At 48.8% G+C, this 27633-nt stretch overlaps 1 protein-coding gene across 1 annotated transcript in view; it reads right to left on the bottom strand.

The window, feature by feature from the left end:
* The window catches only part of RGS6 (regulator of G protein signaling 6), a 585661-nt gene that overhangs the window by 19846 nt on the left and 538182 nt on the right, over nt 1–27633 (bottom strand). The window contains exons 15-17 of the mRNA XM_042990036.1: nt 21142–21328; nt 5534–5623; nt 1691–1744 (exon numbers count right to left, since the gene is read on the bottom strand). Coding sequence (XP_042845970.1) covers nt 1691–1744; nt 5534–5623; nt 21142–21328 — 331 coding nt within the window. The remainder of the gene's footprint in view (nt 1–1690; nt 1745–5533; nt 5624–21141; nt 21329–27633) is intronic.

Raw genomic sequence — 27633 nt, 5'->3', positions numbered from 1 at the left:
ACGGTATACTCTGGGTTCTTCAACAAAGTTCTTAAACATCGTCTACACACAGCATGCAGTCCTCAAAACCAATAGGGAGGGACAGGTTCCCACCACTCTCCGCAGGGCCTCAGGGGTGGAGAAGCTCCAGAAGGCTTTGTCTCTGGCAGCCTGTGGCAGCTTGTTAGTGTGTGAAGCCACATAGCCGTGGCAAAGCAGCCGCAAAGACACACAGGGGACCAGTAGGCCTTGCATTCTGCAAGTTCTGATTTCTCATGAGGAAAGCCCATAGAGAAGACCAAAGAAGGGATGAGCACCCATATTTTAATTGCCACCTACTACACTTATTGTGATGATCACATCTAGCAAATTCAAAATAATGTTTAAATTCCGTTAAAATGCATCTGGCTGTGACAGGTAGTTGATGAGGTTGCTTTCAGCCCAGAATTCTTACAATTTATGTTAAAAAGATGAAATAAAGATACTAATCACACGACAGTTAGGTTTACAAGGACTCTCCTCCTCAACAGAGAAAGGGGAGTGGGGGAAAGGGCAAATCGGCATCAGTGGGTTTCTGTCCTTTGGGAAGGGAAGTGTGGCCAGTTCCACGCATGGCCTTCCTGTTCCCTGGCTGCCATTTTGGTTCCCACTGGCTTGATGTTAACAATGCAGGCTGGGCCCCATGAACTCAGCAGCTCATTCTGATGAGCGAGTGAATGCGTGAGAACGAGTCCTTCCTGTACAGTAAGCTCTACACTCGAATCTTGGAGAGAATGGCATGAAAAGGAGAGATGGGTCTGTGCTGTTCTACAGACCACAGTACAGAACCTCCACTATGCACCATGGGGAAGACCTACTCGTTCAGCACTGTCGCCTGTTACCATGGGGTTTCCTATATGCCACTCTTGCACTCTATAACCCTCGAATCTCGATGTGCATGGGAAATAGGCCTCTTCCCTACAAGAAGAGTGAACCTGTAGCCCACCTGTACTCCCTCTATCAGAATCAGGACAAGGCCTTGCTCCTGGGAGGACTTGTTTTTTCCTCCACCCCTCGGTGGCTACTGCCCTCCTCTCCCTGTTACGCTACGCAGATGAGGCTGACAGGGGCTGTAAGGGATGTCGGAACTCATGCAGAGGCCACTAATACACACGCCAGCTAGACTGCATCGCCAGAACCCATGCAGCACGGCCACCTTCTGCACACGCAAAAGCCGCCACACAGCAACATTAGCTCGCGACCTGCACCTGCGTGATTGCCAGAGTTCATTCACAGAGGGAAATTTGGAAATTTTTTTTTTTTTCAGGTGAGCTATGGCTCTGAGCCAATTTAGTTCATGGTACAGTTCGATGGCCTTCTCCCTGGGCTGCTGCAGAAGATGCACAGGCCGAGCGGCCCCAAGGGCAGCACGGTCCCTCCTCCCCAAAGCCCTGAGCGGAATATCGAATGCAAGGCCCGAGGCAGGGCGGTTGTGTGTGCACCTTCTGCAGAGGGAGCCGCTTGGTCTCTTGCAAACCCATCCCTAGAAGAGAAGCTGCAGACGCTCGCAAAAGAAAAGGGGTGTATTGAGTGGGGAAAGCGCTGGACTCCCTCCCGCCTCGAAGGAAACGACGATGACGACGACAACAACAATAACAACCGAAGAAACAAAATAAAAAAAAAAAAAACAACCCAGAAGAAACGTTGAGGGAAGAAAACCAGCTGAACTTACCACACTGCGAGTGAACTTTTCTAAGGAGGTTCTACGACCTTGCTCACTTTCTGGCTTTAGGGGAAAAAAAAAAAAAAAAAAGGTAGGGAGAAAAATACAGAAAAAAAAAATCTTCAGCTTACACGTGGTTTCCAAATAGCAGCAGCGGCAGCTAATGAGCAAAAACAACAGCAAAACAGGGCGAAAAAATGGGAAAAGAGAAGCGGCCAGCGCTGTAGGTGAGTCAGTGGGAGAGACAGAAAACAAGCCTGCCGGAAATGGTGCTGCCTCTTGGAGCAGTTAGGAGAGAGGGGTGTTTGCTTCTCTAGGGGCCATCTGTCGCGCTGCAGGGCTCGGAGTGGGAGCGCCTGTGCCTTTGCACGGGGCCACGGTCAGCAGTTTGGAGCGGCCTGCTCCACTGGCTGTGCTCATGGGCAGGAGCCCCTGGTGTGTGTCCTTTAACCTGCAGGCAGACATCTAGGGCCCCAAGTGGGGACCCAGAACAGACTAGCTCTGAGGGCCGGGTGGTCTGTCGGGGATGCTGATGAGACATCAGGAAGTGGCCATGGGCAAGGTGAGGTCGTCAATTGCATCTACAGTCTGGGTTGGGATTCTGGGATTTTCCCACCCAGATGCAGCCAGAGAGTTTGCTAACTTTGGTGACTGCCTAGTGGCCGCCTGTTGACTTTCATTCTGTGTTCTTAGAGCAAGGAGTGTCTACGCATGCCCTTTTATTCGGCAAAGGGCCTTGGGCCTCAGAAGGAGTGTTTTGGACAGTAAATTCTCTCTCGGTATGCAGGCAGGTGACCCCTTCTAAGTTTTACACAGGGCAGGCTACAGGAGGCTCAAGGACCGCTGTGGAGAACTCTTAGCTAAGGAGCCCGTGACATGGACCAGAAGAGACAAAGCCCGTGAATGCTCCCCCAAGCCTAGTCACTCACTACCACAGAAGGAGAGGAGGCTTTGGTGGGCACCTGACCCTCTCCCTAAGTTTCTAGCTTTTCTGAGAGGTTTTGGGAGAGAATTACATCCCGAATCTTTGCTAGTTTATCCCAGAGCTCTGTTCCAGGGTCCTGAGCCCGAGGCTGGGAAATCTGGAGAGTACAATCACTCACATGGACACACACACACACACACACAGAGCAAATAATGGAAACTGGAGAGCTGCACAAGCAGCTGGGTGTCTGTGGGTCTCCAGTGTGCCAAAAGCAGAGGGGCAGGCAAAGGGCAGCCGCCTGTCTGTGTGGACAAGGTCAGAGGGCTTCTTTGGCAGTCATGGCCCCGTCCCCTCAGCTGGCTGCTGGAAGACAGGATGTTGCAGAAGGAAAACACAACACACACACACACACACACACACGACACCCCACGGTAGAGCCAGGCTGGTCTTTCTCCTTACACAAGGAGCCGAAGGGTACCGTACCAAGTCTCGGCTCTGGGGACAGCAGGACTCAGCTTCAATCGGTGGGCGGCCCGAGGTGGCACACACTTGGCTTGGGTCAGGCTGCTCCTGAGCCCTGCAGCTAGCACGGTGTGCCTACCACTCCTGACCTCTGGCTACTGGGCTGGTGTTTACAGAGGGTCGCCGTCAGCCTGACTCACTTGGGTTCCTGCCTTGCACGAGCCCTCCGAGCTACCCTGGAAAATCATCATGGGTGCTTAATTGTCCCGGAGGAGCCCTCAAAACCCAGCTCACCTGCCCCTTGAGAACCTGGTTTGCCAGAGTGACTAACCTTATCTTTGACATCATTAGGACAGAGGGTGAACTAGGGATGAAGGCTCAGGAGGCTGTGGCTCCAGACTCCATCACGAGATGGAAAAGCAGAAAAAGCGAGGCCCGTCCACGTCCCCTCTCGTAGCTGGAGCTTGTGACTCTCACGTACCTTCATGATCTGGATATTTATGTCACATGGAAAGCCCATCTCTGAAATCAAGGCACTCTAGGCCTACCTGAAAATGCTGAGTTACAAATCCAGTCCACACCTGGAGACTCTCAGGGAGAAATGGGAAAAAAAAGTAGGTTTTGTCACTGTTTTTGGCAACAACTGACCCCTGGATATTGAAAGGGTGTTGGCATCGGTAAGAGCTTTTCTGCCGAAGAACGTCCTATAATCTGGGGGCTGGGAGGGTAATTCTAGTGAGTTTCATGCGTAATGTTTCACAGGAAAGCCGTGGGTTCCTCCCTCACGTGACCTCCTACGGGATGGGGAAGACTTGCAGGCACAGGAGTATCAGCTCCACTCCCTGAGCGCGGGGTGTGCTCTCCCCTTGAGTTCAAAGCCACAAGGAGACTGAGTGGCTCCTGGCTTCTCCTGGGTATGTAGATGGGCTCGGAGGGGCCAGACTGCTAGAGCCTCAGAATTTCTCCAGACTGTGATCAGTTCAGGGTCTGGAGCCACAAGAAAGGGGAACGTTTGCTTCGACCATCTCCCATAAGATCTGGGTTGGAGATACCAGAAGTGTCCATAACCTTTCTTGAAAAAAATGGGCATCTGATGTTCCCCTCCATCAGAGCCCCCTCTATCTACATCCTCCTGTAAGGGAGCTGGCAAGAGGCCAGGCTTTCCATTTTCCATCACAGTAGTGACATTTGATGGACAGGGCGCAGGCAACCAATAAAGCTGGGTTTCTGACAACCTGGGCTTTCCAGAAGTCCTTTTTCCCTTCTCAGACTATCAGGGATTTTCTCAGGGCTATCTAACAGCAGGATAGCAGGATATAAATGCTCTTCTAGACTCTGGAGTTAAATGGTACTGACCAGATACGCAGACAGGATCCTGGCACATGAGGTCGACAGTACACAGAAAGAAGGGCCGCGTGGCTGGGGGGACGCGGCCTGACAGACAGTGTGGTGGTGGACAACCACATGCTGAGGGACTGGGGCTGGCTGGCTGGGAGGGGAGAAGAGGGGTGCACATAGCTAGCGTGGCACGAAAGTGTGGATGTGAGTGCAAGGAGAGCCACACTTAACCACACGTGGGTCTCAGAGCACAGGTGGCAAAGTGTAGAGGGTTCGCAGGGATACTGGAATCCTGGGCCATCATCTCTCCTGCCTCCCCTTTCCCAGACCCCATGCCCCTCCCTGCTCTCCCTTCCCTCCTTCCCCAAATCCAGCTGAGTTCCTCCTGCTTCAGTTGCCCCTCGCCACTGACGTGCCCAGGGTCCCCGGGCACCCCCCCCCCCCGCCCCCAACTCCAGACGTCAAGGTCTGCAGGGAATATGACTTGATTCCAAGGGGAGGAGGAATAAGAAGCTGGGGTGCACCTACTTTATGGCTAAAAGAAAAGGCAAACGCTGTGGGGTCGGGGAGGGAGGGGAAAGGGGTATCAGGGAGGGAATGATCCCAGGAATGACTTCCGGGACCAGACTGGGAACTGGAGGAGGGGCTCGGCACGTGTAAGATTTTCTACCCAGATGTTCTGCCCCGATCCTTGCCTCATCTTCATCCCTGAGTTGGTCAGGGAGATAAAATCTGTAGTGAGGGGGTTGGATTTTGTAGTGAGGGTCTCTTTCTGGTTTCCTGAGGGACTCGTTGGGGTCACTGCTAGCCCTGAATCCTTGTGCCAAGCCACTGTGGACTCAGTATTTGGTTACGCTCCCTGCTGTGGGCAGAACACTTGCAGACCAAGGTAATGGGAACATGGAGACAGGAAGCCACACTGTGGACCTTGGCGGCAGCTGGGGGTGGGGGTGCTGGGGTGGTGACAGTTCTGTCTTCCCTTAGAGAGGGAGCAGATAGAGAAGGGAAAGAAGAAAAGAGAAAATAAATAAAACCCAAGGGATGATAATCTCATTTCACGCCAGCAGCAAGCAGCAGGCAAGGGTCAACAGTGCTAAGAAAGGCGGGCCTGCCCTTCCCAATGATACCTTCTTCTTGGCCAGCAGCAAGTCCTGGTAGGCATTTGACCGGAGGAAGCGGGCATAGCTGTCACTCTTCATCAACTTGTAGATGTGTTCCTGGGAGGGGGAAGAAGTGGGAAGACGCAAGAAAGAACTATCAGCCACAACCCAACTGGCTAAGGGGAATCACAACCCAACTGGCCACTGGTTTAGGAAAGAAACACACAGGCATGCTTCCGTGTATCTAGAAACACTTGCAATGTTTGTTTTGTTTTGCCCCACCCAGAAACACCAAACAAAATGTATTTTCTCTCTTAGCATGAAACATCCTCAAGGGTCACGTCCCAAAGTCTTTGTAATTGGGCCTTGGTGCCATGTTGAGATGCAATATTGCTTAATGATTAAAACCACAGGCACAGCAATGACAAGGACCGAGTACTGATACACCCAGCCACTTGGATGAATCTCAAGGGAATTATGATGAGCGAAATCTCAAGGGAATCCCCAGAAGGTTACATACTGTACAATTCCATTTATATAACGTTCTTGAAATGACAAATTATAGAAACAGACAACAGATGAGTGCTTGCCAGGGGTTAAGGACAGGAGGGGGATGGGAGGGGAGGTTAGTGTTGTATGGAAACCGATTTGACAATAAATTATAAAAAAAATTAAAATAAAATTAAAAAAACATAAAAATAGACAAAATGAAAGATTCTTGCAGTGATGAAATGCCTCTCTGTCCTACACACGTGATGGAGCTGTACAGAACTAAACACACACACACACACACACACACACACACGCAGATGCACATGAGTACAAGTAAAATTGGGAAATCTGATACTCAGTGGATGTGGCAATGTCAATATCATGGTTATGAAATCATACTATAGTTTTGCAGATGTTACCATTACGGGAAGCTGGATAAATGGTACATCTCTGTATTATGTCTTATGACTGCATGTGAATCTAGCAGTATCTCAAAATAAAAAGCTTAATTAAAAGGGCCCCTGGGTGGCTCAGTCGGTTAAGCGTCTGACTTCGGCTCACATCATGATCTCACAGTTCGTGGGTTGGAGCCCCACGACGGGTTCTGTGCTGACAGCTCAGGGCCTGGAGCCTGCTTCGGATTCTGTGTCTCCCTCCCTCTCTGTCCCTCTCCCACTCACACTCTATCTATCTCTCAAAAATAAATAAACATTAAGAAAATGAAGAAAAGGCTTAATTAAAAAAAAACATAGGCAATGATGCAATTAGGTCAGTTGTACATGTTAGGGTCACCATCCCATCCTGAAAGGGTGCCCTTGGCAACCATTTACGGAGCACGTGAGCAAGTGCAGCGGGCCTAGGGCTTCTATCCAGGAGGGGCAGATGCTGTGGCGTAGTATTCTCTCTTCTCCTGGGCTCCTCGAGGCATTTGCATTCTGGTCTTGGTGATGAATTTCACCCTTGACTTCCAGCTAATCCCTATAGTTTGTGGGCCCTTCCTAACAGATCTGTCCTCAACAAGGGCAGGAAAAGCCTGGTTCCTTAAAAGAGGGAGTTTGTTGATTGAAAAAGCGTTACTTATCAGTTGTGATGGAAAGTGCCTCAGCAGGAGAGCCTGGCTGTCGCAAGAGAGGACCTATTAAGAGGGACAGCGGGCTTTAACTAGGGATGGTGGGATTGCCGGCAGAGGCTGGCTTGGCAGAGGACGCATCTTCCCTTATGTTCACTCACTGTTCATCCCGTGAAGCTGGACAAGGACCCCAGCACTTGAGGGAATGAAAAGCTGGTCAGTGAGGAGACAGTGCTCAGTTGAGAGGCTGGATTGGTCATTAGGGACCTCTTCCTTGGGTACTTGCCCTCTAGGGGAGGGTAGAGGAAGAGAGGTCTCCCCTTAGCTGGGGTGGGGGGAGCACATTGTAGAGATACCTGGCTAGGCTTCTATTGCACCCCAGAGGAACCTTTGACAACGGCAAGGGTTTGCTGGGAGCCTCTCCCTTCCCACTTCAAAAGAAAGTGAAAGTAGAAAGCAACAAACTCCTTGGCCGCATATGGATCCTTTTCCATCTCATCTTCAGTTCAGACACCTGCTTCATTCCTCCTGGAATGCCCCCACGTTTACAACAGCAGGGCGCAACCCAGCTGATGGGATGGCCCACTGCAAGGAGCCAAGCAAAACTCAACATTGGCTTGGATTTGAACCGACTTTGATAACCCAGACGTGTTGCGTTTAATACACTTAGTGAGAACATGCTTCACTGCCTGCAAATTTCAGACAAAAATCCAGCCCCCTCTAGTTTAAATTCCTTGAGGGTGGGAACAATATGTGTTTATCTCTTATTATATGGGTTCCGTGTTAGTGGAATCTACATTGTTTCCAGGGTCACTGAAGTGCTTGTCTGAGTTTAACACCGAGCAAGTTTGCAGGCTCCATATGTATTGTGGTTTATGGTCACGTCAGTTTGTGCCCTCTGCATGAAAGGGGAGCGGGGCTCACACTCAGTTCAAAGGAATCCCATGTGTGAACATCTTGGGTCATCTCTAATGGCCTCAGAGCTGAGGCCAAAGCACTGCTTTGGTCTTTGTTTTCATATGTAGTCTCTTTAAATTGTTCTAACGTTTAAATCTTAGGTACAAATGTGAATCCAGAGTAAAAATGACTCACTGTCTCCTTCTTGTCTCAGGCATCGCTTCTGTCCGGCTGACAGAGCCAGGTGGCTCCTGAGTCATCAGGAGAGACCTGTCACTCATGCCTGGGCCCTCTCCAAACCCCTCTCCAAGGTAACAGGTCCCTGCTTCTTATTCTGACTTCTCAGAGGAATATAAATCCCAGGTATATCTCACAAAACAGTCCCTACCCCCACCCCCTCTTCACTGCCCCAAGAGAGGTAAGGAAATCCCTCCTAGCCTGGCCCTTCTGGCTTTGGCAACACAGTTCTCCCCCGATCCAGCTAATTCCGCCAACCTCACTGTGGGATGGAAAAGCCTGGTCCGTTAAAAGAAGGAATCTGTCAATTAAAAAAGAGCAGGATAAAGCGGATTCCCCAACATTTAGTCACAGAAATATTCAGCAAGTGTTTAATGAGAACCTACTAGGTGTAGGCACTCTGTCAGGCACTGAGGTTACAGCCTGCACAAGACAGATGAGGCCCCTGCTGTCGTGAAGCTTCGATTCTATTAGGTAAGATTGATGCGCGAAGGGGATAGACTACTCCCCCCAAAGCAGTCTCAGGTCCAGCCACTAGTGAATTTTGCTTGCCTTCTTGTGGTGGGGCCCACTCCCATAAGTCACCTTTGTAGATCTGGAGGTGTATTTGAGCTACAAGCTACGAAGAAGAAGCATAAGCACAGGGTGCTGTGAATGTTGCGTATGGGATGGGTGGCCTACCCTGCCAGAGAGAGGGAAGCATCATCTAAACAACCACAGATCCTCATCAAGGTAGGAAGATGTGAGTGGACAGAGAGAAAAGTATCTCCCAGTTCCGAGGGGATGGAGGGTTGGTGAATCTGGTCTTTCCGATGCATAGATGGTCAACCAGAGCAAGAAGGGGCAAGCAGGATGGAGTGGCTGACCGGGATGGTCTACTCTCCAGGGGCTCCATGTGGGTCAGAGGAGCAGTGTGGACACTGCTCTCATCTTCTCCATGTCACATGCCAACTTCAGAGCCAGAGCCAAGCTGGGGATGGTATGGGGAGAGGTAGAGAGTGAGGACATGACCTGTTGGGGGTGGGTTCAATAAGGCGGTCTTAATCTGTCAACGCCATCGCTAGCCCTTGGCCATCAGTAGGACAGTCTCAAATTACCCTGTGAGGGAACAACCACCAAAGTAACAACAGCAGATGCAAGGCACAGGTCTGAGAGAGACAATCTGATGATGTGTGCAGATCTCCCGTGTCCCCGGCAGGGCCCATGGAGGCTTCAGGCCTGGGCCTCTATTTCCCACAGTCCAGAGATCCATGACTCTCCCCCACACTCCTCTGCTCCCCCAAGCCAAGAAATGGTGCCTTTGATGTGCCCAGTTTATGGAACTCTGTTCCTTCCTCCTTGCCAGCTTTGTTGAAGAAGCACAAAGACAGTAAACAGGGGGTGGGTGAAAGGAGAGCTGAGGTTTTTCTGGGAATGAGAATTAAGATAGGACTCAGGGTCTTTGGCCAGTTCCCAAATGCAATGAGTTTATCACTGCCAGGGACAGCAAGTGTACAAAGCTCTTGGCAGTGACCTCTCCTGATTTATGGGAGGTTCTGGTTTGTTTCCCCTGCTTTGCAGACAACCAGTCTTAAGGGAAACGTATATCCAGAATCTGCAAAGAGCAAGGGAGCTACTGGCAGAACCAGGGAGCCCCCACTGACAGAATTCCTCAGGGGCTAGAGAAAAATAAGTTTGATCTTCCCATTTCTTCTTTGCCTTTTCTTGTCTTATCTTCCCTTCCCATCCTCCCTCCTTCCCATCTTTTCTCTCTCCTTTCTTCCCTTCCCTCCTTCGTCATTTCTTTCCTCTCTTCCTTAGTTTTCCTCCTCCTCCTCCTTCTCCTCCTTCTTCCTTCCCCTTCCTTTCCTCAAAAAGAGATAGCTGAGTGGACCATGAACAAGCAGAACAACCAGGGTCCACATCTGCCTTCCCGCACAAGGGAAGGGTATCACCTACTCCAGGGAGGGTGAGGGTGGTTCTCCATAGGCTGAGCCACTGATGCTCTAGGGCCCTAAATCATACTGGACATCTTACCCACAGTTCTCTGTGGGGTTTGGGCATCACACCCCCAGAGCGGTTGACGGTTATAGTACCGGGATGTCACCTTGATGGGACACTCCACCCTCATTTCCCTTTCTGGGCCCAGCCCCAGGACGGAGAGCTCTGCTCATCTGGGATGCTAAGGCAGAAGCAAGACAACTGGGATCAGTAGGGTGCAAGACACGTGGGAGCTGGGAGGAGCGAGCGGTGCAAGCTGTCTCAAAACCACACCGGCTTCAAAGAATGTTTTGCTGTGATAGTCCTCATTTGGAAATCTCCTTTAACTTTAGGCAAAGCACAGTGACCCTCACAAGCACTGGGGAAGGTAATCAGACAAAAGCCGGGAGCCTTGGGTTCCAGGCCTGCTAGAACAGCTGAATTACTTGAGAGCACCCTCATGTCCTCGTTGCTGTGGGGTCCTAAACCAGCTACGGCCTCATTTCCCAGCCTTCGAACATCCTCCTGGAGTGGGAAACCACTCAGCTGGAGCATTGCACAGATGCCAAGAGCCCTTCTTGTGATTTTCAAGTGCCCTATTTTTCTTTTTGCAGATACATGTGCCTCATCTCTGCCCTTCACACCCAGGCTTCCCGGAACAACATCTAGACTTTGGGAACTGCTGGGTCTGTTGCAATCTGTTAGAGGAAATGAGCCTGCGAGGCAGAATGTGATGTTGTTCAGTGGTGGAAGCCAAAGACTAAGATTCAGGTCCTGACTCTGCCCCTCTTCGGCCCTGCCGATCACATGATTAAATGCCCAAATAGCAGTGAGAGCACTACAAAAACTGTGCACATGTAAAGTAATAATAATAATTGGCCTTCGTGTTGTGACTGCCCTTGCTAGGGATGACACGGGGGTGAGACCAAAGACTGCAAGATCCCTGGGGTGGGAGGAAAGGTGAGGCAGAGCCCAGTTACATTATTTTATTTAGTTGCTATTGTTTGCTTTGAATCAGTGCTGAGACTGAAATAGCCCTACGTTATAGATAAGGATACCGAAACCTTAAAAGGTTAAGTGACTGGCCCAAGTACAGAGCTAGGATTTGAACCCAGAACTTTGTGACCCCCCAAGCTCATGCTCTTCCCTGGCACCATGTTGCTTTTCATCATCCTTCAGCTGGGGTTTCCAGGGCGTCAGTGCTGCGTGGCTGGGACAAAAGAAGCCCTCAGTGTGTGGCCAGCAGAAACGTTAGGGGTCTCCTCTCGAGTCCTGAGCTGAGTCATCCTAGTAGTAGGTGAACCACCCTTTGGGAACCATTTACTACCTCCATCATCAGTGATGGTAATAGCTGGGTCACCCAGATCAACTGGCTCGGGCTTCTTACCTCACAGGCTGTGTACCACTTGCCTTCTACACCAGAAGGAAGGGCCTGTTCTGACAAAGCTCTGGGGGCTGACTGAGCCCTTGGGCAGCCATAAGCAGCAAATGTGTAGCAAAGCAAGTCATTGAGCAGATCCCTTTCGAGAGACTCTTGAATATCCTAAACCAAAAGCCTTCAGATCCTAGGCATGGTTAGAGGAGGCCTAGGGAAAATTAGCACTTGTTTAAACACTGGTCCTGCAGGAGGACAGAAGATAGGGTTGCACAGTGGTAAAGTCTTGATGTGGGTCCTAAATCAGTATCTGCTAAACAGTTATAGGAGAGACAACAGAAAGAATGACATGGCAATATGGATACCCACTTGCGTGAAAGGTGGTAGCTTGTCCTCACAGAGGCAGCTTTGGCTGACCATCCTAGAGTCATATGGATCTTAAATGAGAAGCCCTCATTTGGGTTTCTTTGTCCTTCTGAGCAGAACAAGAGGATGCTTGTTTCTATGCAATGCAGCAGTCAAATCATAAGAGAATGTAAGAGTACATTCTCATTGGTCTTTACCCTGCAAATCATCTGTATCAGCATGTTCAATTTGACCAAAAGGTGCAGTAATTTGATGCGGTTCAATTCCTATTCTTTACATAAGAGTAGCTTTGAAGCCATCTTTGTGTATTGCCTTTCATGTACCCAAATACCACAGGTATCAACTTAGACAAGTGTTTTCCTTTTCTTCTTCAAAGTCACGGGGTTTGGTGCAAGAAATCTATGAAGCATCGACAACGAAATTTTGGCATTTAGTTCTCTGGTGTCTTCTCTCCAGGAACTACTGGTCTGTGTGGTAATAAGCAGGACCAGATCACAAACAACGGATTTGTTCTTTTGGAAGATGTATCCCTCCCTCTGCTGTTCATCTTCCTAAAATAAAACCACCCACAGAATAAAATGAGTAACTCCTGGAGCCAGCAGTGCTGTGGCATTCTTTATTAAAATAGGTCTGGCATGGGAAGTCTACCAGGAAATGCCCTCCAATTGAGGATTAATATCAGGAAACTTGGTGCAGTCTTGTGATACAGGCACACAAAGCCACCCACCTCCATCACTAGAGCAAAGATGAACAGCCTTCACCAGGCTACAAAGGCTCCTATTTCTGAGTAATCTGGGACAAACGTAAATGTGTATTCCACCGGGCTCTGGCTTTTTTTTTTTAATATATGAAATTTATTGTCAAACTGGTTTCCATACAACACCCAGTGCTCATCCCAAAAGATGCCCTCTTCAATGCCCATCACCTCCCCTCCCCTCCCTCCCACCCCCCATCAACCCTCAGTTTGTTCTCAGTTTTTAAGAGTTGGGCTCTGGCTTTTAACAAAAGGAAATGTTAGAAGCCTTGCATTCCTTAATCAAGTTCCTTTTAAACATCTTCGTTGAGATAATAATAGAAACTTTTGACTAGAGGCTTCTTGTCTGCTTAAGGGAGGTATAGACTTGCTGGTATATTTCTCATCTCTTTCATTACTGGTCCTCATTTTGGTCTTGAGGTTGCTCTTTGATCATTCCATGCATGGATGATGGCCAGGTAGAGTTTCAGTAAGTTAGACTGAGGCTTACTTAGGGGAAGGGGCCCTCCTATGGATCTGTACATTCCCAGAGCCTAGAACACCTGACTCTTATTGGATATTCCAAGTTTTGCTGAATTGGCATATTGTAGAAATTTAATTTAACCGGTATTTATTGATCACCTACTATATGTGTCCCCTGAGGTTGTTTGGCAAGATTTTTCAAAGTGGAAAGCCACGGGACAAATTGTCCTTCCTTTGTCTTCACAGGTGCAGCTGAGAGTATTCTAATTTTGGACTGAGTTGTCAAGGAAATTTTTAAAAAACTGAACTGCATGCAGAGTATCACTTTAGTGCCGTGGGGACTTATGAAAGGTAAAGAAGACCAAATTCCCACTCCCGTCAAAGAACTTGCAAATCCAGAGGTGCTGGAAGACCCAGAGGGGCCTCAGTGGGGCGCTTCAGCAGCTGCTGTAGGTCAGGAAAGCAGCAGGGCTTGGACAGCTCTGAAGCCAACACAGAAACCTGCAGGAACTGGAGCCAAAGGATGGTTGGGTCTGCCCAGTTCAACAACTGTCAGTCCATTTGATGGACAGATTTCCAATCCAATCCAATCCAACCCAATCCAACCCAACCCAACCCAATCCAACCCAAACCAACCCAACCCAACCCAATCCAACCCAACCCAACCCAATCCAATCCAATCCTATCCAATCCAACCCAATCCAATCCAATCCAACCCGATCCAATCCAACCCAATCCAACCCAACCCAACCTAATCCAACCCAAACCAATCCAATCCAATCCAATTCAATCCAATCCAATCCAATCCAATCCCAATGAAATGTTTTCTTAGGCCTGTTTTGTTTTGCTTGTAAAGAATGGTGTGCTTATAGACAAGCTCTGCCTAATGGCAAAAAGTCATCGGGGCCTCCTGCTTCCTTTGCAGTTTCCCTCACAGGTCAAGGCCTCCCAACTGGAATGGGAGAATGTTCAAGAAGTGGATGGATGGGGAGGCGGACACATGATTGAAGAGACCCAGTGACACAGTCCTGGGAATGTCCGAGACTTTTTAAATTGAAGCCAGGCAGCCACTGTGCCAGCCAACTGATGTCCAACTCCCTCCTGCAGCCTGTGGGGAGGCTCTGGAAAGAGGTGAACTCACAGAGAGGAAGTCTTAGGTTCTCAATACTTCTTGCAGTTTCATTTTCTCCTCCCAAAACCACCAGCGAAGCTTTAGACTACATGCCCCAAGATTCAGACCTCTCTTGCTCGAGCTCTCCCTGCCCACCATCCTCTGATACCCTTTTTCTCTCAAAGCCTTCAAAGCTTTCCTACTACCTTCAGGGTGAGAATTTTTGAATTCTTCATGATGACACTTGAGCCCCCAGCATTCGGCTCCCACGTACTTTTTCTGCATTTTTCTCCTAAGAATTCCTTAGAAAAGTGGACATCTTGGGAGAAGTTTTCTTGATCCAAGAAAGCTTGGAATGATAAGACCTTGGGAATACTAGAGCCATTAATTTTTGTGAGTTCATGCACATAAATACATAGCACTTTTTACTTAAAAATTTTTCAGGGCCATTAGCTCATCTGGTTTCCCCCAAATCCTTAGAGGGCTATGCAGAAGACATCATCCCCATTTTATAGGTAAGAAAACTAAGGCACGCCAGGTCAAGATCCTTGCTTGAGACCACATAGCAAGCGAGTGACAGTGCAGGTCCTCTGATGCCCATGGTTGAGGACAGAGAAGTCAATCCTTAGTGTAAAGAACTGAGTCCTTTAAAAAAAAAATCATGGCCCATTTTCTTTTTTTTTCTCCCCTTACAAAGCTAAATCTCTGAAATTGGAACAACACAGCAAACAGCTGAGGGCTATGGTCACAGCCCACAGACCTTTATGGAAGATTTGGTCTTGGCCCAAATTTTCAAAAAAGCCAAATGGATCAGCAAAACACAAGTTGCAAATGCGGGACCCATGCTGACGGGGTGTCTTGTGAAATATTTCCACAGGAAGCAAACACAGGCAATTAACTTTGCTATAACAATGCATGTGGTCAGATAAAAAACAAAATCCTCAGGGAGAGCCTGTGCCCACCCCCAGTCCCCATTTCAAAGGAATCCATGAATCTGGCTGAGACGTTATTCTGACTACTGACCCCTGATAGTAGGGCACATGCTCACACTTCATTGGCGTTCTGACCCCTGTAGGGGACTTATGAGAACCCTTGTGACCAGCTGAGGAAGCCACTCAGAGATCCTGATCCCAACTAGGGAGGATTTCAAAGGGCGTGGGTGTCATCATTCCCACTTTGCAGTTGGACAAAATGAGGAAAGCAAGCTTAAAAGACTTAAATATCTAGACACTTACAATCTTAGACAAAGCATGTGGCAGAAGCAGGATCAGAGCCTGCTTCCCGGCTGGGCCCTTCTTTAGAGACCAGAGTTTCCTGAGCTCTCAGCATGATACCCGAGCCCTGAGCACTAACAATCCAGGGGCCGTGGATCTGAGCTGCAGACACTTGGCCAACAAGTTGGGAGATATGAGTGCAAGTCCTGGGAGGTCATGGGCTGTTAAGGATTTGAACCTCTTTTCCTTACCTAGAAACTACTGCATCACCCCTGTGTAGCTGGTGAAGGCAGCAGTGTTGACCAGGAAGGGTACGCAGTGTGAGCATTTTGGGACTGGCTGACTTTTCCTCCATCTGCTCTCTGACCTCCAGCCCCCACTGGGAAATATTTGCAGGTTGGTTTGGTGTGCTACAGATCCCATCTGACCTCTCTCCCATAGAAACAGAAGATTAACCATCCCCACCCTTCTATTTTCTACCTTTCTGGGTTTCTTGAAGTGTTTCAATGATTTTCATGATATACTGTGTAGCACAGGGGTCTCAGACTCCAGCGTGTGGCTCACATCTGGCCTGCTATTTCTTTATGTGCTGTGAGCTAAGAATGGTCTTTACATTTTTAAATGGTCGAAAAAAATAAAAAGAATAATATTTCATGAAAAACTATATGAAATTGAACTTTCAGTGTCCATAAATAAGGTTTGTTTGGAACATAGCCAAACCACTCCTTTATGCTGTTTACATTATAATGTTGTGACAGTATAGCTGTTTTTGTGTCGCAGAGTTGAGTAGTAGTGACACAGACCATATGACCCACAAAGCCTAAAATTTATCCTGTCTGGCCCTTTACAGAAGTTTAGTTTTTTGGTTTTTGTTTTAACCAACCCCTGGCTTAGCGTAAAAGGCTACAGAATCACCCTATTTGCATAATCACCTAATACACATAAATTGAGGAGGAAGATACACTAAAATGGGGCTAACATTACATGCAATTATTTGAAAGTTTTTCGCCAAACATGTTAAACCTAAAAGTATCAAATACATTAATAGCATTAGGAAAATAAAATTGTAAGTATTTATCCAATCTTACCAGGGGCCAGATCATTTTACTTGTTGATGTGCTTCATTTTACCTGGTCCCCTTTCCACCCCCATGCGTAGGGACCACTATACCTCTGTTCTACAGATGAGGAAAGGAAGACTCAGGGAGTTTAAGTATTGCCCAAGGTCACACTGCTAGTTAGAAGCACATTGTATGTTTATGGTGGAAATGCACTTAAGAAACAAACAGGTTGAAACAAGTTTTTTTAGGAAGAGTGTTTTATTTGAATTCCCAGGAGACCAATCCTAACAGTTAATGAGGAACTTAGAGAGGCTTTGAGTAGCCTGGTGTCTAGTCTGCCTCAACTGGGGTATAATGTTGGTGGAAGTACCTGAAAAATGGCAGAACACTGTACTAACGAAGGTTGTGTATTCAGAAACTGGTCAAGGCACAACCTGCTGACTTCCTAATATTTCCCATCAAATCTTTCTTAAGTTAGAAACAACATAAATGTCAAAAAGAGAGGACTGGTTGGCTAGACTATGGTGCTTCCACCCAAGGAATACTACGCAGCAATTAAAGAACCAGCGATCATGTTATTGCTGGTAGTTTTGGCACTGGGCTCTGAGACTGCTCTGTGGTAATGGAGGATACAGTGAATGAGTAATGATGTGAAGTACGAATGCTACCATCTGTGGCACCCTTGAGAGCCAGGATTCTCAGCATAGAGAAAGGAGGCACAAACATAAAAAGAAGAGGTTAAATAAAATCCCCTGTAATTTTCAATTTGGATAGAAAGAATCAGTATGAACTTATGATGTGTCTTTATCACAAACAACAACCACCAATTTCCTAGCTCTGTCCACTGAAAAGGCCTAGAAATGATGACCAACACAGGAACAACGAGCACCTCCAATTGCCCAGATTATGGTCTCTAAAAACCATTTCCCAATAAGAGAAACTAGGGGTCCTTGGAGAAATGGCTGATTCCAGGCCTGGGGAAAGGCCTGGAACATCTTAGCCTCCTTCCTGTTTGGATGACATCAAAGACTACGAGGACTGTGTTAAAAGGAGGTACTGGCTAGAGGTGGCCCAATGCAAGCGTCAATAAAAATAATAAGCAAAATGGACTAAAACACATCAAATATGTTTAAACCTATGAGTTTACAAAGATACTGAAACCAAAACAAAAACCCTAACTGGTCACCATTAGAAGATGATAGAAACCACACATTATTTTGAAAACTAAAGAAAAAAGAGAAAGAATCACTTATCCTATCTTTCCTATATAAATTGTATTATTAGATAATCTAATAGTAGATGTATTTGATTATTTGTATTTCAGCTGATAAATCCAGAAAATGATAGGATTAGAAAATCACCATTTTGTAGCCCCTAATTAACTCATGGGTCTAAGCAAAAAATATCAATAGCTGCTAAAATCACAAAAAGAGAGAAAACTAGAACCTATGTGTCTTCTGACAAGAGAGGACAACATACTTTATGAAGTAGGTTTGCCCACAAGAATCAAATATAAACCCAACTAAATATCCAAATCAAACTACTAATTTATGGGAAATACAGAGAGTAGAAGAACATGTTAAATAGCACCACCGGTCTGAAAAAAAAAATCCAGACTGTGGGAATCTCTACAGGACAAAGAATACAATTTCTTCATGAAATAAAATGTAAGAGGGCAGTGAGGGGAGAAATAGGGATATAAAGGAAACCTGTAAATTAAAAGGCACTTGAAAGACATGTCAATCTATTGCAGTGTGTGGGCCTGATTTGGATTTGGATTTTAAAATAAGGTTAGGGGCACCTGGGTGGCTCAGTTGGTTAAGCCGCCGACTTCGGCTCAGGTCATGATCTCACGGTCCGTGAGTTTGAGCCCCACGTCGGGCTCTGTGCTGACCGCTCAGAGCCTGGAGCCTGTTTCAGATTCTGTGTCTCCCTCTCTCTCTGCCCCTCCCCTGTTCATGCTCTGTCTCTCTCTGTCTCAAAAATAAATAAATGTTAAAAAAAATAAAAATAAAATAACATAAGGTTAAAAAATGGCATTTATGCAACTGCTACAAATTTGAACACTTGCTTGACATTTAATGATATAAAGAGAGTGTTGTTAATTTTTAAGGTCTCAGATGTAATGTCTCAGATTTACTTTAAAAATAACCCGATGATGGGGTGCCTGGGTGGCTCAGTCGGTTAAGTGGCCGACTTCGGCTAAGGTCATGATCTCGCGGTCCGTGAGTTCGAGCCCCGCGTCAGGCTCTGTGCTGACGGCTCAGAGACTGGAGCCTGTTTCAGATTCTGTGTCTCCCTCTCGCTGACCCTCCCCTGTTCATGCTCTGTCTCTCTCTGTCTCAAAAATAAATAAAACGTTAAAAAAAAATTAAAAAAAAAATAACCCAATGGTGGGATGCCTGGGTGGCTCAGTCAGTTAAGCGTCCGACTTCAGCCCAGGTCATGATCTCACAGTTCATGGGTTTGAGCCCCATGTCGGGCTCTGTGCTGACAGCTCAGAGCCTGGAGCCTGCTTCGGATTCTGTGTCTCCCTCTCTCTCTGCCCCTCCCTGGCTCTCTCTCTCTCTCTCTTTCAAAAATAAATAAACATTAAAAAAAATTAAAAATAAAAAAAGATAAAAATAACCCAATGGTAGCTGAAAAAGTAGGTGTGGATACAAAATAAGATCAGTCCTGTATTGATGATTGCTCAGGCTGGATGAGAATCCATAATGGTTTGTTGTCCTGCTCTTTCCACTTTTGCACATGTTTACACGCTTCCATAATAAAAGATTAAAATAAATCCTTCCTGATGTCATGCTCAGAGTGATAATAGTAGATGGGGTGCATCATGGTTCTGACAAGTATCCCTAGTCTTATATTTCATGAATAATGGAGAGTTGAGCTGTGTGTTTCAGATCATTCATGTGAAGAGATTCTCTATCACCTAAGGAACTTCTCCATCACTTAAGGAACTTCTCCATCACCCAAAGAGCTTTCCTATAACCTGAGGAGCTTCTCCATCACCCAGGGAGTTTCCCCATCACCCATGGAACTTCTCCATCACCCATGGAATTTCTCCATCACTCAAGGAGCTTTCCTATAACCTGAGGAACTTCTCCATCACCCAGGGAGTTTCTCCATAACCCATGGAACTTCTCCATCACCCAGGGAGTTTCTCCATAACCCATGGAACTTCTCCATCACCCATGGAATTTCTCCATCACTCAAGGAGCTTCTCTATCATCTAAGGAGCTCTTTTCTATGATCCAAGGAGCTTCTCCATCACCCAAGGAGCTTCTCCATCACCCATGGAGCTTTTCTATCACCCAAGGAACTTCCCTATCACCCAAGGGGCTTCTCCATCACTATCCTTACCAGGATACATCAATATGTGCTTGAGAGCATATACACAGACACATACCAAAAAAAAAAAAAAAGATTTATCATGACTTAAATATTTTGCTTTGAAGCTGCAAAGAAGGTGAGGGACTTGAGCTTTCATAAAGCAATAACATTGAGCCAAATCTGCCTGGGACCAGCATTTAATGGAGCTCATGGCCAGGGGAAGAGAAAGACAGTTACAGTGTTGAGCTTGGGAAGGTGTTTCCATTCTGAAGTCCTGAGCAAATAACCAGGCAAATCTGGATGACAAGGGACACTGGTTGTGTTCCCATGCTATTATTTGCATCAGGGCCATTGAGTTTCCTAAATTAGACAATAATGTCTGTAGGAAAGCAAACTATGCAAATTCTCTATGTGGGGACACCACAGGTGAGAGAAGTGAAGAGGGCTGAGGAGACAAGAGTGAAACCTTAAGCCCCATCACCAGGTTAGGATGGATGAGAAGGAATCACAGTGAGGGGCCAGGAAGTAGAAAACTGACCATATGCTTATCTTTAGAAACAGTACCTTCCAGCCTTCAAGGTAAAGCTTGCTATTTAGAGTGGCTTCTATGGCTTCTGCTTCTTTTGCCAGCCTCCCCAAAACCTGTGCCCAATTGTGGCATCTAGGGACAGGAGTCCTTCCCGTGGGCTTCCTTAGACCCGGGAGCTCACCCCTTTGGGGCACTTCTCACATTGGTAACATTCCCCGTTTTCTTGTCTTTCTCCCCGACTAGCCCGTAATTTCCTTGAGGACAGGAGCTTTTGCCCTTTTTTATGCTATCTTCTCACATAGCACAGGGCCTGGGATGCAGAGGTGCTCCCTAAATAGTAACTGCAGAGTTGGAAATCACTATGGAAGCAGTGTAGGGTGGTAGTATGAGTGTGGGCTTCACAGTTAGATGTGGGCTTGACTCACAGCCCTGGCAGCTGACTACACCCACTGTGCTGATGCTGTGTTATGGTTTCCAGATCCCCCCACGGACTTACTATAGGACTTACGATTTCGTAAAGACACTTTGAGATTCTCCCGGATAAGGTAACACCTGTAACTAAATGTCTATCTCTATGTAACGTAACTAATCTGGGAAGACAATCCGAGGAAGAATTTCACTACACACCTACCTGGAATCGTTTCCCCTGATGGCCTTACACACCATAAAACCTGAAATTCTAGCTACCCACAATGCCTTGGACCTATATTAAAGGGTGGGGTGGCAGAGTGGACAAATGAACGTCTTTTGAGTGGAAAGCATGCACGCAGATAGACAAACCTGGGCATCTTCGAATGTGTATCTCCCTCCGTCTTTGACATTTTGACTGGTTATCTCATAGCTGTGAGAGTCCAGGTTGATTGCACTCGGTGCCCCTGGAGCCAGAAACTCTTGCCAGATTTCTTCCACCCTCTTGGCCACATCCTGTAGGGGCTGTTTCTTGAGATCTTGGACAGCCAACCAGAACCTGATGTGGAAGCATAAAGAAAGTCAGTTCCAGGGGGCTCAGCATCTGGACTTTGCTGGATGTGGTCCCAGAACTGACATCCCACGAAACTCATTCTGCTGTGTCGCCCAGCCTTCCCTGCTGCCACTACCTAGGTAACAAAGACAATGGGGACTGCTGAAAATTCAAAGGGGGCTCCGTTATTGTGGAGAACAGAAAGGAAGTGCACATTAGAAAATCATTGTGCTTCTGGTTACCAAAAAGAGGTTTCTTTCCCTTTACATCAAGGTTTCTCGGCCTCAGCACTTTTCCATTTGGGGCTCAATAATTCTTTGTTGTGGGGCTGCCCTGTGCACTGTAGGATGCTGAACAGCAACCTTGGCTTCTACCCCCCAGATGCCAGTGGTAACCCCTCCCCACGTTGTGACAACCAAAAATGTTTCCACATATTTACCAAACATCCCCTGGGAGGTTAAATCACCCCTGGTTGAGAGCCAGCACTCTATATAGGTGCCCTGACACAGACAAGGTGACTTCCCTTATTATATCTGCTTGGGATCAGTTAGCAGCATCAAAAGAAAGGAAATCCCAAGAGGCAGATAGAATCTTAGGGTCATAAAGAAGACCTGAGCTGGAAGGCTCCCGCTATTCATGTTAAAGATGGAAAAAGAGCCAGTTTGCGAGGTCAGTGTCCAGCATGGTGCTTAGCATATAGTAGGTGCTCAGTAAATGGCTGTTGGATTGAAGATGGGCTCATCAGAAACATAGCTGAAGAGGCACACGCGGGGAACCTCTATGGCAAAAGAGTCTCCAGGGAGCACTGGAAAGAAAAACCTCTCGCTCGCTTCCATACGTGCCTTTCATGAATTTCTCAGCATCAGCATGGCAGCGGCCATTGGAAGTGCTGGGTGTGAGCTCTTTTCTGCTGAGAGCCGCAGCAAACAGGACCAAGTTCGGACAACAGCTCCCGGTTGTGAGGATGGTTCCCAAGGCAGCCCTTGGGAGGGCTTGCAGCAGTACCCAGATCTGGGTAGCACACTTTGTGCCTTGTGAACAGGACAGGCCAGTGTCCCCATCAGTGAGACATGAGGACAGGCCCCAGGCTATGTGGTTCCCACAGCCACAGGAATCACATGTACTCAAGTCAATGAAAGGGCAGGGACAGGAGAAGCTGAACCACGGCATGGTGGAAAGTGTATTCAATCTGTCATGGAATTGCACCCAAAGTAAGATGTACTTGTTTTTTCCTTTTTGTTTTGTTTTGTTTTGTTTTAAAGGTTAAGCGTGTTTTTCTAGTTCTCTTCATAGAATTGTCTTTGGAGCCAAGTGCATGGCCCAAAGGCACCACTTAGTGGCCAACTGTGGTAATACAGCCCCATTTCCCCAAGGACAGGTGTGTGCATGGGGCAGGGTGGAGTTCAACTCTTCCCCTGCTTTGCCATTTGGGATTCTAATAATCTCTTCAAAGAAAACCCTCATGGTTTCCTTGTTGGTCCTGAAGAGCGAGAGGCAGGGAAGGAGGCTTAGTGACCTCAGTCGACTAGAAGATCAGAAGACACAGTTCTGTCCTCATCTTGACTATGCCGCTGTCTTGGAATTGTGCCTTTCCAGGCATCTCTTTCCTCATCTGTACAATGGGTATGGAGTGGGTGGCGAGATATGTGATGTGGGTCTGAAGAACTTCCCAACCAGGTGCAACTGAAATGCTTTCAGGCCCCGGGGGGGGTGGGAGCCGCGGAGGGGTCAGGGCGGTGGCCACAGGTTCAGTGCTGGGCTTTCTCCTCGGGAGGCCGGGCAGAAGTTGCCAGGGGCTCTTGCTGCTGCCATCCATCGTCACCTGGCCCTCCGCACCGGCCACCTTTCTTTCTGCCACAGTTCTGCAGCTCACGTCCTCTGGCTACTGGGGAGGGAACAGTGAGCGTTCTCTGAGCTGAGTGCGAAGGGGCGGAGGGGGAGTTTTAATGGGACCGCAAGCCTGCTTGGCTGCTCAGGGGGCCCCGGAGACCCCACTGGGGAGCGGGGCTCTTCTACGTCCCAGCCCTGCGGCTCAGGTTCCTTAGGCGTCTCCAGCCCACCCTCCAGGACTGCCATGGAATGAAAAGAGGTGGCCGGAACACTTACAGATGAAAATGGTCATCTGGTGATGACAGTGCCCATAGGTTTTCTTCGTCTGCAGGGCAGTGTTTGATGGGCGGGTGAGATTGAGGAAACCCAGCTCTGAAGAAGGAAGCTGGTGTGGGTTTTTCAAAGGACTCGAAGGAGTGCTAGCGGGTGAATCTTTTGCAGCCGCGTGCTGGGGCTGAGTCCTGGCTCCCTCAGGGAGTCGCCTCTGGGCTGATTCCCCCCCACCCCCACCCCCAACCCCTGCTGCTGGAGACAGCTTCTCTGGGCCAGCATCATTCCCAGCCCTCCCAGACCCAGACTCTGCAGTCTCTCACACACATGGATGGTACCCAGGCAATTTGCTGCTCCCTCAATCAATGTCACGTGGGGCGTCACCTTCTGTCACCTTCTGTCCCTTGTTCCAATCTGCTCTGAGGAGGAGCTCTCAAGCTCTGGGAAGGCCCTGAGGACCCAGCAGCTTCTGAGCTGTGCAGGCTCCTGTGGTTCCTGAGGCCTCAGGGTCCCTCTGGCAGGATGATTTGGGAGCCACATTATTGCACATCCCTCAGCTGGGTCTAGAGAAGGTCTAAAGTGGATGTAAATGGAGATTCCAGAGTCAAATGTAACCAACTTTTACACAAACAGTTAAAAGGTTCCCTTTGTCATAAACCAAGATTTTTTTTTTTTTTTTTAGTAGGAGGAGAAGAGACAACAGGCTAGAAGGTGAGGAGGAGGAGATGACATTCCCTTAGCCAGCAGTGTTCCCTGCTGCACTCACGGGGACCCTCTCAGCCTTCTGTCTGCTTTGGAGGTGACCCGCCTTACCCTTCTCAGGTGACGGCCAAAGTGCTGTCACAACAGCATCCCGACATCCATACGTGTTTACCGTCCCCGGCTCCGAGGAACCTCTGTGTCGATTTGAAATTCAGAGCAGGCTCCGGTTTGCGTTTGCCATCTGCGAGCCCACAGGCCCCGGGGCCCCGGCTGCCCGGCCACACGCCCCTCGCCGGGGCCACGGAGCTCCCCGCCACACGCCTACTGCGGATGCGAGGCCCACGGAGGCCCGTGCGGCTTCCGCCTCATCAAAAGCCCGCAGGTAGCGCCCCTCCTTGAGGACACCAGCCGGGAGGAAGATGCCAACATCTTGCACTAAGCCTCTACGGCTTGCAGCAGAAGGGCTGTCCTGACAGGCAGGCCGCAAGGACTTGCTGGTATTAGGGAGACCATCTGTCCTGCTCCACTGGAGTCGTCAGAGCGTGGGGAGGCAGCCCGTGTGTCGGCATGTGATCCGTGTCGATGGCTCAGGAATGCGGGCAGACACCAGCCTTTGTGGGGAGGTAGCCTGGGCTCGGCCGCCACAGGGCCCGGCAGCCGTGGGTGGGACTTGGGGGGCAGTCCCGGGCTGCCCCAGGTGGCCTCCTCTGTCACCAGGACCGTGGTGCTGGCGGGGAGTGGGGTTTTTTCTCCTCGAGGCTGGCCGGAAGCAGGAAAACCATGCAGCTGTCCGCATTCTCCATCTTGCCAGGGTGTCCGGGCAGCCCCTCAGGTCTCAGTTTACCTATTTTTTTTTTTTTTTCATAAACTAGGATTCTCAAGGCTTAGAAAAATCTAGCTTTTAGTTCGTTCCCAGAGGAAAGCAAAGTCTATGCCGAAGGAAGGCTTTCTGTGCCCTCTGCTGGTCAACAGAGACTCAGGAACAATGGATGTAATGGATGACTTGGTTCCCCAGTTGGGCAGAAATCCTTCGGGGCCTACAAACAGCCACCTCCACCAGCACCACCGCAGCTGAGTTATGTTCACTGGGCAGTGGCTGAGGTGCCCCAGATTATCATGGCGATATGTGAGTCACCCCTGTTCCGATTAATCATGTGTTTGGTTAGTGGTGAGTCCCTCTGGGTCTCGTGAACCTTCCCAGGTCCTCCCAGGACCCGGGGCCATGACTAGCGATGGGAGCTCTCCAGGCAAACCTGGAGACTCCCCCGTGCTCTCTTTAATTGCTTCTCCCTTCAGCTGACACTGTGTGGAACGGGGATAATCAATCTGCAGGTTAGAAGAACAACCACGTTCTCTCAGGAGATGTTACAGCTCATAAAAAATGTACGGGGAACGCTCTTTGCTGTGGGTTTTGAGTTTTAACTCTTGCCCTGCCGTGCAGCAGAGGGTGTCGAGCCAGGGAGGACAGGTTTGCGAAGAGGGGATGGGGAGGGGGCAAAAGTGGACAAGGGGCTCCTGTCACCCTTCTGGGAAAATGCACAGAGAAGGGAGAAGGACGATGAAGTCAGATAATTGCACTCCAAGTCATTGCTTCAGAGCCCTGAGGCCCTGGCCTCGTGGATGGGAGCCCGCATGCATTCCACAGGCCCCGAGCAAGCAGCTGTCTCCAGGGGCCCACCCTGTCTGAATGGAGCCCCGGGCTCAGCGCAGGGTGCCCCAGAGAGCACACATTCTCACTCTGCGCTGGCTGCAGCAAAATGCACTGACCGTGCCCCCTCCAGGCCCTGATGATGACGCCCCTCCCTCATCTCACCAAAAAAAAAAAAAAAAGATATAAAGGGACTTGAACTTACATCACATTATCACAGACATCTTTTTTCCTTAAAGGATCCGGGGTGACATTGTGAGAGGGATTTCTACGTCTCTTTGGGGCTCCTCTGTTCTGCACCCTGAAGTTCTGGTACCGATTCAACCACTCGGCTACTTAACTGGCACTCCAGGTGCCGGGCAAAAATGTGATGATCTAAGCACCCCTCTAGCTAGAGAGATGCAGGGGAGCACAGGAAGACAAAATGCAGATGCCCTTTGCAATGTATCCAGTCGAGTTCTGGTTGGTCTCTTTGCCTCACATCCTCTGACGCCTGTTGCCCGGGCTGTTTGATCGATCCTGGGGCGAAGAGATGACCCCCCTCAAGGTGGCCAACACAACGGGCTGGCAGGATCCCTGAGTTATGCCCCTTATGCAGCTCTAGGGGGCCCCGTTCACATGGCTGGGGGTGCATCTGCAGGGTGTCATGGCTGTGCTGGACAGCTCTGAGTCCTTGGGCCCTGGGTCATGGTGGGTGCTAAGCCAAAATCTGTGGCCCAAAGGGGAGGGGAGAAACCACCTGGTTATGGATGACCGAAGAGTCCTAAGTAGTTGTGTGATTTCAAACTGAACTTTCCCCCATACATCCAATTATGCTGAATATCATAAAAGTGGAACTTGCGCCTCCAGAGAGGATTTTATAAGCTCTTGGGCTGTACTTTTTATCTCCGGCTGTTCTATTTTCTTTATCCTCTCTCCTGTCATGGATCAGAGGGGACCCTCTTTAAGTGTGGATTTATGCATTCATGCTGGGGGTGTAGATTAGTCACCGGCACACTCACAAGGCCCCCCCCCCCCAACAGTCTTTCACCTAGGGTTGAATGCAGCCTCCTGGCCCGGGGGCGGGGGGGGGGGGAAGGAGCTGGTGGAGGCGTGAGAGGTAACGGCAGGATGAGGTGCTGAGCACCTGCCGGGGACACGCTCCTCCATGTACTCCTGGCCCTAAATGTAATGCGTTTTCGTTACACTAGTCTGAACCGATATGTGGCCCTGGCTACACTCAGACTGGGCAGGAGGTGCTGAGCCAGTAGATGCTCCCGCTCAGAATGGCCAGGACCCTGTGGTCGTTCTTCCAAGTCTCCGTAATGGTGCAGGTGGCAGGGGGTCATAAGGCCACTCATGGGCTAAGAAATAGGTAAAGGAGACCTCTGTACCATTTTATGTTGGGGACCTGCGTGGGACAGAGATGACAAAGAGAAATGGTCTCCCAGGGGTGGTTCATGGGGACCAAGCTCCGGGTGGGTCCTGGGGCTGAGCTAGGGCACAGAGAGGCTGTCTGAGGGCATCATGCTGGCCATAGAGGGCGTGGCTTCCTAATCAGGACCCACCTCCATTTATGGCCTGGGAGGCTGGTCTGAACCCACCGTAATGAGGAGTTTTAGAAGTCAAGCTTTCTGTTCCAAATGCTTGACTAGGAATTGAAGCGAAGCTCTGAGGTGTGTTTAGAATAATGCCTCAGCATAAGGAAAGAAATCCTGTGTCCTGACCTAGAATCAGATATGCAGCCTTAGTCTGTTTTTACAACAGGCACCTGGCCGCCTAGAAAGGCATAGATACATACAGTTAACTGGCATCTGTGTGACGTGGGAGACTCCCATGGCCACACCTTTGCTCGTTGGGTCTTCCTGCGTAGAATACTGTC

Source organism: Panthera tigris, chromosome B3 (genome assembly GCF_018350195.1).
Source record: "Panthera tigris isolate Pti1 chromosome B3, P.tigris_Pti1_mat1.1, whole genome shotgun sequence".
NCBI lineage: Eukaryota > Metazoa > Chordata > Mammalia > Carnivora > Felidae > Panthera > Panthera tigris.
The sequence above is the reverse complement of the archived record's forward strand: the minus strand, read 5'-3'. Positions and strand labels throughout refer to the sequence as shown.